This window comes from Nanorana parkeri, unplaced genomic scaffold (genome assembly GCF_000935625.1).
Source record: "Nanorana parkeri isolate BGI_ZX_2015 unplaced genomic scaffold, ASM93562v1 scaffold8, whole genome shotgun sequence".
NCBI classification, from domain to species: domain Eukaryota; kingdom Metazoa; phylum Chordata; class Amphibia; order Anura; family Dicroglossidae; genus Nanorana; species Nanorana parkeri.
In genome coordinates, this window is record NW_017306276.1 from 2,756,922 (window position 1) to 2,772,060 (window position 15,139).

The following is a 15,139-nucleotide window of genomic DNA, read 5'->3' on the forward strand; positions in this document are numbered from 1 at the left end:
GAATGGAGCTGGGAAGGGACCTGCAGAGCTGGCAAGGAACCTGCGGTGGGGATAAGAGGCTCCTCCACTCTATCCGGGGCTGAGGCTTATTGACAGTCAGATGGAAAGCGATGGACAAAGACCCGGATGGAGGGATGAGTGGGGCTCTACGATATGTTATACGCTGGGTAGCGGCTTTCAATGTTGGTTCAAATGTTACAATGTTAATTAGACAATGATGGGTCCACCTCCGTAGCGGGGCCGGATCTCTGGTTCATGTTATTGGTCTTTCTGAGACAGTAGACCACGTACCCACAGAGGGGTGACCTGCTTGCGTCTGCGAGGACAGAAGCAGGGCCTCGCCCCCTAGTATCCCCCGCAAATTGTAACCGGGTAGGGCCCTGGAATTGACGATTCGTCTTCTCCAGCTGCCATTTAGCCCTGGTTGGGGTTGTTTATCTAGACACTGTTTGTCTTTCTCCTCTATACCTCGCATTGCTCTGACCTCACACCCGAGTGGGGTTGAGCGCTTTTCTTCTTCTTTCTGCTGTCCCATTATCAGTCTTTCTATACCTTTTCTTCTGTTACCCTTGCTGCTCTACCCACTGGGGATACTACACTTAGAGTGAGGATTAGGACATATCCCAGATTATACACGGCTGTATAGCGATACCTACTAGAGGGCCATGGTTCCACCGGCTGATTTGATAGTTCTTTCTTTTAACGGAAAGGGCCTAAATTCTCCAGAGAAAAGGGCCAGGGTACTGGGGGATTTGAAAGCGGCCAGGGCCTCTATTGCACTGTTGCAGGAAACCCATTTCAAACATGGGAAGACGTCGGTGTTTGGGACACATCTGTACCCAGGGACATATCACTCGACTTCTCCATCCAATAAATCGCGTAGGGTGTCGATTTTGATACACCGCTCAGTATCCTTGGATGTAGAGGAGGTGTATAGCGAGGCAGCATACCATCTCAGTATTACAAACTATTCAAAGATCTCCTGGGCCCACACTTCCTTGCTGCCTTCAATGACATCCGGGGGGATCCACTCTCCCCCGCCAGTCAATGGAGGCACACATTACGGTCATTCCCAAAGAAGGAAAAGATCCCCAGGTATGCTAGAGCTATAGACCCATATCCTTGCTCAACGTAGACCTGCAAATATTCACCAGGATCCTGTCGAACCGCCTTCTCCTGCACATAACTCAGCTGGTGGGTCTACAGCAGGTGGGGTTTGTCCCAGGTCGAGAGGCCAGGGACATCACGACCCGGGCGCTTAACCTGATTCACCTGCTGGGGGCTGGGCCGACACAAGCGATTGTGCTCTCCACGGATGCGGAGAAGGCGTTTGACAGGGTGGCATGGGATTTTATGATAGAAGTCCTTAAACATGTCGGTCTGGGTCGACAATTTATGGGTTGGATTGGGGCAATATATTCTAAACCTTGGGTGAGGGTTCGGTCCGCGGGCTCGATCTCCGCACCGTTTGAAATCTCAAATGGTACGAGACAGGGATGTCCCCTATCTCCCATTATCTTCATATTGACTTTGGAACCATTTCTTCGCATGGTGCAATCAGAACCCAAAGTAAGGGGGGGTACTGCATCAAGGGGTGGAGCATAAGGTGGCAGCTTATGCGGACGATATGTTGTTTTTTCTGACGAACCCCAAATCGTCTATGGAGAAGCTTTTCCAAATGTTCAAGGAGTATGGGGATCTGTCTAATCTCTCTATCAATTACACAAAGTCAGAAGCCCTTACCCTGAAGGGCGGACACGGGAGTATTGCAGATCTTCAAAGCTCATTTAGGGTACGCTGGGAACAGCAGGCCATAAAATACAGTACCTGGGGATTTACCCGACTCCTACCATGGCAGACCTCTAGAGACTGAATTTCCAACCACTCATGACCGCAGTCCAGCAATGGAGGTCCCTCTCTGTATCGTGGTTCGGTAGGGCCGCACTGATTAAAATGATTGTCCTACCGAAGCTGCTTTATTTGTTCCAGACCGTGCCGATACGATTACCAGGACTGTTCCTTAAAAACATTGACGCAGAATCCAGACGCTTTGTATGGCAGGATAGACCACCAAGAGTGGCGTGGGCCTTGCTGAAAGCCCCTAAACAACAAGGTGGCCTGGGTATACCGGACATTTATGGGTACTATAAAGCCAGCCATCTGAATAGGATAGTGGACTGGCATGTGAACCACACAACTAAAATTGTGGGTGGCCATGGAAGTAGGGTGGACACCTCAACCTCTGACATCAGCCACATGGTTGGTGGTTAAACACAAGCACTCAGACCTACTATTGCATCCTCTTATTGGGGTATCCCTGATGGCATTGACTGGTCTCAAACGAAAGAGGCAGCTAACCACCCCTGACGGTCCCCTCACCCCACTAGCGGACAACAGGGAATTTCCAGTGGGCTCGACAGTGGAGTTCTCGCGCCAATGGCGCTCCAAGGAGCCAATGAGAGCACACCAATTTTTTAGGAACCAAAAATTTCAGGACAGGTGGGACCTACAGGAGATGTCCCGATGTGGGCAGGTTCCCTGGTGGACGTATTTCCAGGTGCGGCATTACCTGAATAATAAAAAGACATGACACCGTTCGAGCGAACCTGTGTAGGCCGAGGACCTTCCAGACACTTGATATCATGGCTCTATACACTATTGAACGACTCCACGCCCCTAAGAACACTGACCCTGAGAAAGAGATGGAAAGGTGATTTAGCACATCCGATTTCGGAAGAGACCTGGGAACAAATTTGTAGGGGGGTGCACAAATGCTCGGTGAGTAGTAAAGCACAAGAGACCAATTTCAAATGACTTACCCGATAGTATAGAACACCCGAGATTTTACATAAGATAGATCCCGCAATATCGGCAGAGTGCTGGCGGTGAAAATCAGAAAGTGGTTCTCGATTACTTACCTTTTGGTCATGTTCCGTTCTCCAAACTTTTTGGAGGGGGGTGCATGGACTGATAGGCAAGATTCTGGAAAGAGAAGTGGAATACTCCCCAGGGGTTTTCTTGCTCCATCTCCCAGAACAGGGAAGAGGGAACCCAGCTAAATCCCTGAAGAAACATATGATTAATGCGGCTAGATCACTCATACCAAGATATGAAGGGAGACTAGAGCTCCCACGATGCGGGAATGGATTCAACAGGTAGGACACATATGTGAGATGTGTAGAAGGAATAATAGATTGCTCTATTATGTTTAAAAATAACCTTCAAGAACTCAGAGATTGTTGTAGAAAAAATCTTCACTCTGCTTTATTTGCATGCGCATGGGAGATCAATACAGACGATGCATGGAGTTGAGCTTGTCCCTCCTCTCGTCAGAATGAGTCTCTAACTAAATCCTAAGGTGCATAAATCTTTTATAGTTGTTTATGATGATTCACTTCTGGCTGGGTGCCCTCTTCGCGTCATATATCCTGGTCAAGCAAGCTTTAAAGCGTTGATTTGTGCAAAGCATCTTAGGCCGTCCTACCTACGCAGTTTCTGCAGTGTAATCTTTTCTTTTGTTTCATCCAAGGTCCTCGAAAGAACACACTTCATTAAAAACATGTATATAGCGATTGCTGAATTGCTGAGGCTTAAAATCTCTTTAACCCCTTACAGATGCTTTTAGCATCTAAACAAGACCGTATGGAAAAATGTGCGAAAATCTGGGCTCCCTGGACGGTGTTTTACTGTAGCACTGAGTGCAACAACATCAGAGAGGTACAGGAAATGGGGAGCGAGAGGGGACACTTAACGAGTAGACAGATCAAGGGTGTCCACCAAGACCAGTAGGTGCAGAAGGGGGATCCCCAGTGGGGGAGCGGGGAGTAGCTTCCTCTCTCAATACCCGTTGCTGCTTTCTTTTCTTTTTGGCTCTGCTTTACTCTTCTCTTCTCTCCTTAGCCCTCTTTTCTCCCAGGGAGGGGAGCAAGATTGGGCATATCCATTTGGAGGTGCTCCAAATGGATATGCCCAATAATTCAATGATAAAGTGGCAAGCTCGGTGGGAGAAGGGATCAGTGAAGGCACCAAGACATTTGGTGACAACAAGCTTTTAGAGTGGATGATAATCACGAAGGATGTGTAGTATAGAGGACAGGAACCGCAAAATTGGTGACCCACGGGTAGTTTGGAAAGGTCATAATATACCATGGGACCCCATTGGGTATGTGTCGCCTTGTACTGTCAATACTTTGTACAGCCACCGGATCTGACCGAGAAGTAAGTATCCCATGTTGGGTGTATTTTATTTTATTGACTTTACCATCTGTACTTTGCTCGACTTTTTGTATTTTGTTTATCTTTTTGCAAAACAATAAAAATAAAAATTTTAAATGGAAAAAAAAGAAAAAACAGACTTGGCAGATTACAAGCAAATGTTTTGGACATACTCTCTAGGGCATTTAGAGCTTTGAGATCCAGAATGAGGCACATGCCTCCTTCGGGCTTGGGAACAGTGAACGGCTTGAAGTAAAACTTCTGTAATAGTTTTGCCACAAGAAAGACAATAATACCTCCATCCAGAAGACCCAAGAGGGCTAAGTGGAGAGCTGCTAATCTGTGCAGTGACACATGAAGGTTGGAGGTGAGAAACCGAGTAGGAGGCAGGGTGCGAAACTTCAGTTTTTTGCCCTGGAAGACCACCTTCTGCGACCAAGCATTTAAAATGCAAGCCATCCAGGTGTCCGCAAAGATTAACAAACACCACCCAAAAGTAGGGGTGCACCTTCAAGCCTTCAGGGAAAGGCTTGTCTAAGAATTTGACACACTGAGTGCCAGGTCTTGTGGGTGACTCTTCCGACCAGTAGCATCCTTGACGAGGTCATCAAGAGCTGATTCTGAGAGGCTGTTCCCTGAAGTCCCTGAATATCTAAACCTTTTTACAAAAGGGTTCCGCAATCTAGCACTTTTCCAAAAAATGCCCTACGCATATGACCCAGCAAATGACAAATGCGAGAAATGAGATAGGAGGCTTCTAGCAAACTGTCATCACAGCTGAATTTTAACACTACAGCCATCTGCTCCAGGCATTCTATCCGCAGCGGATTAACTGCGGCAGCAGCTAGCTCTCTTTTAAAGGGATTTTGACCAGTCATACATGGTTTGGAAAATAAGGTCACAGCCAGAAGTGGTGAAGGACTGGGTCCAGAGAACAAATCTCTAGAAAGGGCTTCCAAATGCTAATTGGTTGGGTCCCTAAAAAAGGCTTGTCCTCTACCTAAATGGTAAGTGCCCTGTTAAGGCAGGATACTGCTCATCCTACAGGAGGGGATAGACAACTTCTGCACAAAATTTTTACTACAGATACAACGCTAACAAACCTTTTTTTTTGGGGCACCCATTACAGCGGGACTGTCCACCCCTGTGTCTGCAATAAGGCATAAGCAACCATGTGGCGATAAGGCAACATATAGGCTCAGAGTAAGAAGCAAAGCCTCAGGTATTCACAAAACCCCCGCAGCTTGTAGCAGGTAAGAGTCAGATAGTTCCACACAGCTCTTTGCAAGCAGGAGCAGCTGCGTGGGTGATGTTTCTCCTGAGCAAAAAGCTGAGGCATACCAGTAGTGGGTGGATTATCCTGGGCTAGCCTACAGTTTATTTGCCAGTGTCCAATTCTCCTGTAGGCAGCACTATACCCGGAAGGTTAAAGAGTTTGTGTCCCTCAATGAACAATTAAAAATGATGTTTGCTTACAGTTTATTTAAAGCAAAGCTATAAAACAACATAGCCATCTTCGCTATGTTCCGAAACTAGGGCTGCAGCTAATTATTATTTTCATAATCGGTTAGCCTTTTATTAACTTCCATTAATCGGATAAAATGTAAAGAAAATTAATACCGTATATAATAAAATTAAATACACAAATGCAGCATTACAAAGTTTACTTCAGAAAACAACGGTATGCAAATATTTTGAAATCGCACTGCAACACAGGGCATTGCATTACCGCACGTTCACACTGTGGACGGGAGATGCATTTGGAATCTATTGAAATTAAAGGAGAACTATGAGATGAGTGATTTCCACTCATGTCATAGTTCTAAGCCGACCTGTGACAATGAGACTGTCACAGGTCGGCTCAGTAGATCGGGAGGTGAGGGAAAACATACCGTGTTCCCTCACCTCTCGATCCTGTCACGGCTCTCTGCCGTGACAGGGGGAGGGGCTGGATTCCCTTCTCCCCGCTCCGATCTGCCAGCGCTGACTGGCGGAACGGACGGGGGAGGGGGCGGGTACAGCTGGCTCTGCCTCTAGATAGGCAGAGCCAGCTGTCACTCACGCAGCTGGGCGGATCCCGTCATCTAAGTCGGGATCCGCTCCAGGTGCGGCGTCTCAGTATACCGCGAGCTGTAGCTCGCGGTATACTGAGCTTAGGGTGACGGGAGGACGCTAGTTTGTGTCCTCCCGTTACCCCAAGGAGAACTATGGGGAAAAACACTGACCCCATAGTTCTCCTTTAAAAGGCACCGCAATGCACCTCCTGTAGAAAAATTTCTCAGGCCGAAACTGAAAAAGACTTTAATTAGTTTCATGGATTTAAAATAATGTGAATTGTAAAACTCCAACCAATATAATAAAATAGACAACCTTTTATTTATAATAAGACATGACATTAAAGGATAAAATCCCCCCCCCCGTCAGTGCTAATGTAGGGACTTACCTTAAATGGTGCCTCTTGATCCGATCATCTTCTTTCCTGTAGTTTTTAGGAGTCCCACCAGCGCTGGTGCCGGTCTCTGGTCCAACGCTGACTCCTCTCTCTTCCTGTCCCACGTTGTCTGTGCGGGCGCACACTGCTGCCTTTACTTACCTTGCGTCTCTCCTCGTCTCCCGGCCGAAGATCTGAACTGCACATGCGCATGCCCCAAGATCCTTTGTGTCCGCCCGAGAATATTCAGATGTTCGGACGGGAGCGCGTGGCGAAGACACAGATACATTTAAACCTTTTTGGAAAGTTTTTTTTTTTCTAATGTTTTTGCATATATCTACTGCTTGCTAGCTAGCAGTAGATATATGCAAAAAACGCTGAGGGTTTAATAATCCTTTAGGTTTACTTAACTTTATTTTTTTTAAACTTTTTTTAACTTTATTGCTGGGAGCAATAGCCAATCTGCTTTTGGATATTTCAAATTGCAATAGCCAATAGCAGGCTGGCTATCACACCCGCCCGCTGCCTGCTTGAAGGAGAAAATTCTCCATCAGGTCCTCCTCTGCTGACTGACAGCAGGCAGTGGGCGGGTGCAATAGCCAGCCTGCTATTGCATTTTAAAATATCCAATAGCAGGCTGGGTATGGCTCCCAGCCTCTAGATGCAGAGGAGGAACAGGGCGGCAGCGGAGGCACAGGGGTCGGGGCAGAGGAGGAACGGGCTGGGGCAGTGGAGGCAGAGAAGGAACGGGGCAGCATCAGAAGTACAGGGGGGCAGCAGCGGAGGTATGGGGAAAGGGGGCAACGGGGTAATGTATTCACAGCGGCCTCTCCTCCCTGCTGGTGCCAGCTGCCGTGGTCTGTGTCCCCGCTGCCTCTGCCAATACAGGCGGGGAATGAAAGGGACACAGACCACTGCAGCCAGCAAGAGCGGGGAGGAGAACAGAGGAGAAGAGCGACGGCAACTAATTGAAAAGCAGCTAATCGATGATGAGAATCGCTGCCAATGATTCTCATTATCGATTTCATCGATTCGTTGTTGCAGCCCTATCTGGAACATAGGTATTAATAAAACTAAACAAAAAAAGAGAGACACATACCATGTGGAGTTCTGTCATCAGATCTTAATCGCTTCCCATTCCTAGGATTCAGAGGCTTATTGGTGGCTTCTGCTGACCTCATACCATCAGTCAGATTTTCATCATCCATGAAAGCTTTTGCACTTTCAGCAGCTTCAATTTCAAAATAGTTCTCAGGGGTGTGAGATGTAATTGAAGAAACACAATTCTTCTTGCCAAGTACTCCAGTATTGTGAAATGGAGTGGAATGTCTAAGCATTGGATGCTGTATATTAGAAAATCTTGCAATAGATGGTTTATCCACATTAGTATTCTCAATAGTCCTTGCCCTGTAGTTTTGCAAGTCACCAAGCTTCTCATTTAAGTGAGAAATAGTCTCAGGTTTGTCTACTAATGGAGAGAGCACGTTTGCCTTTTTATTAATGTTGCCATCACCTTTATCATTATACTGGCAATGATCCTGAAGGTGTTCAGATTCTTCAAATAGGTCTTTCACTTTTTGTATTGCAGTTTCTGAAACAGACACTAATTTTCCACTTGCTGTGCTAAATCCAAACGTTGTAGTTGTTGTATTAGATAATTTACTTGTTTCTGATGCTTCTAAAGTTGTCTGATCTGTTGGCTTTTTCTGTAATGATGTATGGACTTTAGATACACATAAAGGAAGGTCACTAAAAACGTCCCCAGGTTTGTCTTGTGGCAAGAGGCACTTATCTATTTCGGATAATTTTTCTTTAGCTTTCTTTAGAGCGTCTTCTGATACATTTACAGTTTTACCACTGGCAGTGCTAAAACTGTTACTCATTAGAACTTTGCAAATGTTTCCGGGCACATTACCAGAAATGGTACTGATACCAGAATTCTGTTTTAAGGGGGACCTAAAACTTTGAAATTCTGTGTCTGAGTGAAGCGTAACAGGTTTTGAAACCATTTCATTTACTTCATACTGTTCAGCATTGATTGCTCTTATTTTACTCTGACCTATATTTTCATTAGTATTGCCATCATCATCACCATCAGCGAACAAAATACTTGCTTTATGGAGGGCATCAGCAGACACTGCTACAGTCTTTCCACTTGCGGTGCTGAAGCCTGGAACTGGAAGAGTGAAAGTGGTTTCCTTTGCTGGTACAGTAGGCGATGCTTGGTCTTGGAGGTTGCTGTTCCCTGTGTTTTCCCACTTAGTATTTCTTTCTACACGCTGCTTGAACAAATGTGCGTCTAATTGCCCATCATCTATTTTAGCAAACATTTCTCGAGCTTTCTTCAAAGCTTCATCTGACATGTGAACAGGTTTACCCCCTGCAGTGCTAAAAGATGGCTTCATTATACTTGGGGCATTCTCCTGTGGCAAACTCACCACTCTAGGCCCTGCGAATCTAGACTTCTTTACTATAGATGGTATATCAGGTTTTTCTACACAAAAGCCAGTGGTGCTCTCTCTAAAAGATGGTTTCATTGGACTACCTTCTGCTAGATTTACCTTACCAGGTTTTTTGATTTCTAAGGAGCACAAAACATCACTAGATGTTTCCCGATTCCCTTTTCCAAGTCTAGTCTGACTGGATTGAAATTCATGTTTCATATCAATATTATCAGTATCGGCTAACATCAGCCTTGCTTTTTCCAGAGACTCATTAGAGACTGCTACGATCTTCCCACTTGCTGTGCTAAAACCTAGAGGGGGAAGCACATCAGTAGTCACTCGAGCGGTTTTCTTTATGGTAACATCACAATCTTTAATTTTCGGTTTCCTCAATTTAATTTCGGCTGGATTAAACTGAGCTCCATCGTGCATTTGTTTGGACTCCATTCCCTCTAGTCCATCATGCATTGCTATGTCAGCTTCTGCAAACATAGCTCTTGCTTTGTGCAGAGAATCACAAGAGACTACTACAGATTTTCCACTAGCTGTACTGAAACCCAGAGGAGGGAGGACAGGCTCTCTTTCTTGCAGAGTTTTACTTATAATGTCTTGTATGTTGTTGGTACTGAGTGTCCCTGTTGTGATCTTCTCTACTGCACACAGACTGTCCTTAGAATTCTCCCCAACAGTTCCCAGCTGTTGGTTATCTATATCGGCAAACATCTCCCGAGCTCTGTTCCAAGATTCTGCAGAAAGATGAACAGGTTTACTACATGCAGTGCTAAACTGGACCCTCTTTAGGACAGGGGTATCCTGTTTAGGCAAGGAAATACAGCGAGTCATCTCTGACCCAGAGATGTTCTCAGACATCTGCCTTCCTATCTGGACAGAATCATGAGGAACAGCAGCACCTTTTCCACTTGTGATGAAATCAGCTGCAGATTGTTCATCAGTTAGTATATGTGTTCCATTGCCATCTTCACCCTGACCGATTGTGCTTATGCTTTCTTTTACAGTCACGCTGGAAGTCCCACCTTGATTCTTATATATGCTTTCTGGATGTAATATATCATTAAAGATGGCTTTTGCCTTCACTAAAGCTGCCTTATCAACATTAATAACTTTGCCTTTTCCAGTAGAAAACCCAACTGGCATTGCAGAGACACATGAACCAGAAGGAAGACATCCTTGGGATACAGTTTGTGCACAAAATGCTTCTGCAGAACTGCCAATGTCATTACCACCGTACACAAACTCATTCATCACCTGGGTCTTGGAATTTTGTTTTGCTATATTAAACATAGGTACATTACAAGGTAATATGCCTTCCTCACATTGTGGATAGGATTCTGTTTTGGAGTGTACAATGCTGGATTTCTTAACATTATGTGGAACAGTTATACAGTCTTTTGGAATTTCCTGAACATTTAGTGTTGCAGGACCAGATGAAGAATTTATCAGCCTCTTGTTGACATCTGTTGAGGAGTTATTTAACGACAGCGTGGTATCATCCGAATCACTAAATAATTCAAAAGCCTTGATCATATCCTCATCAGTAATGTTTATGCATTTACCACTTGCTAAGCTAAATCCAGCACATTTCCTCTCTTTCGCTTTGGAAACCGATTTTTCAGATGCTGAAACCACATCAGTGTCACAAGCAGTTGATCTGACTGTGTTATCTTCCCTTTCCAATGACAATTTGACACTGGAATCCATATTTTCTATATGTTCTGCTCCGGCTGCAAAGCTATCATTGAAGTCAACGTCCTGCCAAACATCAGAATTATTAAGGTTCTCAGATTCGCTAATACCATCTTCTGCACTCTGCAAGTTTTGATTATTATTATTTGATGGCACAATACCTGTTTTCCTAAACTGTGAGAAGTCAAACTGACTGCCTGCATTCTCCAGAATTGAAGACAGTTCACTGACTTCTGCTTTTTGGCTTTCTGTCAGAATCCCACAGACTTGAGATTGTATTTCAGAAGATAAACTTTTTCTCATCTGGCTTTTTTGATTAGATGTGCTGTCCTTGCTATGTTGTGGTAATAAAATATATTGGTCACTCGTCCCTTTAGGTTTAACTTCTATGGAGGACTGTTTGTCTAATGTTAATATATCTGAAGTCTGTTTTTTATCCTTTGCCTCCTCTGATGACAGCTTGCTCAAGGGCTCAAAATTATTATCTGGTCGTCTTGCTTTCTCACTCGCTGGCACCAGGTTAGCTGTTGGTCTGAGTAACAAATCCTCTTTGGTGAGGTTTTCACATATGCCATCTTCAATATCTTTAAACAGGAGCATTCCCTTAGCAATTTTACTTTCAGCAACTACAATTTCCTTACGTGATGCTGTCCTAAATCCATTGAACAGAGACGTTGAATCAACAACGTCAAGGGGGTTGTTGATGTCAGCAGTTGGAGGTAAAGGGTGACTATTATGATATGAAGGATCATCGTCTTCAAACAGAAGTTCTCCCTTTCTCAGACTATCTTCCGAAATATTAATATTCTTGTTAGATGCAGTTTTAAAGCCTCCAAAGTTCTTAAACTTTGTGATACAAGGAGATACATTGTGTGGGAGACCGTCAGTGCAGGTGTTGTGGTTCTCTGTAGTTGTAGAAGCACTACCTTTGTGGATTTCCAGTTGTTCTTTATGGTCACTGGTGACAGCGGAAGAAAGGGCACATTCCTGAACCTGGTTTTTAGCTGATATAAAATCACTGTGTCCTACAGCATTATCATCAAGAGTGTTCTTTTTGGAGGTCCCATTAGATTCCAGCAAGGATATCTTTCCTGTCACATCTCCAGTTTTCATGTTAACCGTCATCTTTACATCCAGTTCCTTATTAATGGCTGTTGAAATGTAAGTAGTAGTTTCTAAACAGGGTACTTGCTCAGAAATAGGTCTGTCCACATGCTTCAAGTTCAAAAGATTTTCTTCAATTTCCAGGATATCCAGGGAGTCCTCTTTTAAATATTCTGAGGCTTCTTTAGCGGCTAGCTCTGCATCTTGGTGGCTATGTGTACATGCCGCATTCAGTGAATCCAGTGCCTCTGAAGGGACACAAACACAGTGATTAATTCATTTTTAGTAAGGAAACTGATCAAACATTATTTTAATGACTTTTACACATAAAAAACTAAAACTGTGCCCTGAATGTGGTTTAAGGAAAGGCCAGGACTCTGTTACATTCCTTTTGAGTATTTACCCAGCAGGTTGCACCATACAGCCAATGTTTCAGTGACACACTAACCTGCTACTAAAGCTCCTTCAACAAAAATTGATTGGAAAAATTGACTTTTGTCAAACAAAAGGGTGCCAATGGGGCCACACACTACTCTAATTTGGGCTGAGACAACAGGACTTGGCTGAAATGCAAGCAGTGTATGGCCAGCTTAAAGGAGAACTATGAGGTGAGTGCTTTTCACTCACCTCATAGTTCTAGCCGACCTGTGACAATGAGACTGTCACAGGTCGGCTCAGTAGATCGGGAGGTGAGCGAACACATACCGGGTTCGCTCACCTCTCGATCCTGTCACGGCTCTCTGCCGTGACAGGGGGAGGGGCTGGATTCCCCTCTCCGATCCTCCAGCGCTGACTGGCGGAACGGCCGGGGGAGGGTGCGCGTACAGCTGGCTCTGCCTCTAGATAGGCAGAGCCAGCTGTCACTCACGCAGCTGGGCGGATCTCATCATCGATGTCGGGATCCGCTCCGGCGTCTCAGTATACCGCGAGCTACACTGAGCTTGGGAGGTATACTGAGCTTGGGAGGACGCTAGTTTGTGTCCTCCCGTTACCCTAAGGAGAACTATGGGGAAAAACCCTGACCCTATAGTTCTCCTTTAAGTAAAATACTCAAAACTCATGCACCTGAGCCAAATGCATGGCTTCAGCACTGGTATGTGTGCAAGATGGTTGTCTATCACACTGAATGGAGTTTAAACTCAAGAGGTCATATACATAAATTCAAACAATTTTAGGGACTATTTCCACACAAATATCTACAATTAATTACTACTCTTTATGCACCTTCATGCTCTCATTGCCACGTCTTACAGGTCCAATGCCCAGCACTTGCTCCTCTTGTCCAAAAGCAGCCACTCACTTAGAATGACTCTTACGGTGGAGAAAATGCTTATAATAACATGATCTCAGGAAGTGGAGAACACTAATCAGCTTTAGAGATTTGCTACACAAAGCACTTTTGATTGTTCGGCTGCCCAAAGACCCCACACACACACACCTGACTGCAGGTTAGATACTTAACTGCAGCTAGTCTAAAGCTGGCCATGCACTATTAGATTTTGTTTATTCAGTCTGCGGGCTGAAGGAAATTCATGCTAAACAGCGTCCCACTGTGGCTATTGTAATAGGACAGCATGCACCCTCCGCTGTCAGAATACATGAACAGTGACTGCAGAAGTGTTTGACCAAAAATCCAGCCGGCCTACTTCAACAACTTACAATTCAGTAATCTACTTTTCTCACGCTGGCAACGCTACACACTGTAGGAATTTTGGCCCATGTTTGTGACTCAGCTGAAATTATAACAGTGTGTGGCCAGCTTAACCATGTAGCCCACGCAATGATATGCAATAACTGCTAACATCCAAATAAATCCAAAACCATGAACAGCTATCAAAAGTTTCCTCTGACCCATGGATCTAGACAAACTGACAGCATGAACTTACTAAATATGTAGCTAACTGCAAAAGGAGGACGATAAGCATGAACCTAAGGGCAATCAAGTCTTACATGTGTAGCAAGGGCCTTAGACCTCTCGCGTCTCCCTAATATTATTAATTTGTAACATCAGTAATCCTATACCTGCATTTGTTTTTAATGCTGTAAATATATGTAATATAGTGAAGTAGATCATGCTGCAACTTAGGTTGTCTGCCATCTTCAGTGAAAAGTAGTTTCACTTATTCTACAGTGTCATATACTATGTTAGCATATGGCAGAAGAAAGACTGGCATAATTGACTTTTTCTTGTCATTTATAAAATATTCTATTTCCACATTTTTAAGCCAACCACAATGACACATTTGGATTCCACATGAAGAAAAAAAAAAGAAATGAACATACTTTTATTTCCGCTAAATTGGGCATCTTTTTCAGGTGTTCTAAAAGGCTCACTGTGTGAATCTTTACTTATATCCATTGTTGTTCCATCTTGACCATTTTTCACACCATTTAAACAATACAGAAATTTTGATTGCCTTTTCAAAACAGAAAGTTTAGCTTTTATATTAGTATTCGTCTTCTGAGGTCTTCTCTCATTCATTTCGCCCAACACTTGTTGACCAGTTGAAGTAGTCCCCACTGTGTCTCTAGTGTTGTTCTGAGCACTGTGAGTGAGGTTCACATCAAGTCTTCTGTCCAGCAGTTTTTGTTGCACAGTATTGGGAATGCACATTTCTAGATTGTTGGCCACTTCACAGGGTCCATCTGGCACATGGAACAAACTGGGTTGTTCGTTGTTCCTGGTTGGTGAATAATTAGTTATTGAAGGTCCTAATTCTTTTACTTCCCCATAAATCACATGATCTGTTTCACCTTGCAAGTGCATATCTCCCTGTGTGGTATTTAGATCAGGCAGGGCTAATGGAGACCATTCATATGAAGAAGGCATAGTAGAGGGATCATAATTCATAGCATGTTTGTTTGTTGGTTCAGATTTGTTACATTTATTCTGGCTCCCATCATCAGGAAATATTTTCTGGTCATCAGTAGATTCTTGAACCACATTACTATCAAGTTTTCTTCTTCTTTTTGCTCGACTATCAACCTTTACTTTCCTCAGTCCTTGTGGTTTTCCACTATTAAAAAATATAGACAAGACGTCTTCCATTCCCTCAAGAACATTATCAGTCGTTCGGCAAGCATCTTCATTCTTCATAATGTTCTTCGGCACCTTCAAAGACTCAGAAGACTCAAATGTACCTGTGGCTTCTTCATTACACACAGCATATGTTGAATCAGCTGTAATAGAAATCAACAAAAGTACACAATGTTCTTAAAAATTGGAGTTACGTACCTGGTA

The 15,139-nt window shown here is 44.1% G+C and overlaps 1 protein-coding gene across 1 annotated transcript in view; it reads right to left on the minus strand.

The window, feature by feature from the left end:
- The window catches only part of BRCA2 (BRCA2, DNA repair associated), a 65,579-nt gene that overhangs the window by 35,226 nt on the left and 15,214 nt on the right, over nucleotides 1-15,139 (minus strand). Inside the window, exons 13-14 of the mRNA XM_018554030.1 lie at nucleotides 14,233-15,078; nucleotides 7,746-12,146 (exon numbers count right to left, since the gene is read on the minus strand). Of these exons, the coding sequence (XP_018409532.1) occupies nucleotides 7,746-12,146; nucleotides 14,233-15,078 (5,247 nt within the window). The remainder of the gene's footprint in view (nucleotides 1-7,745; nucleotides 12,147-14,232; nucleotides 15,079-15,139) is intronic.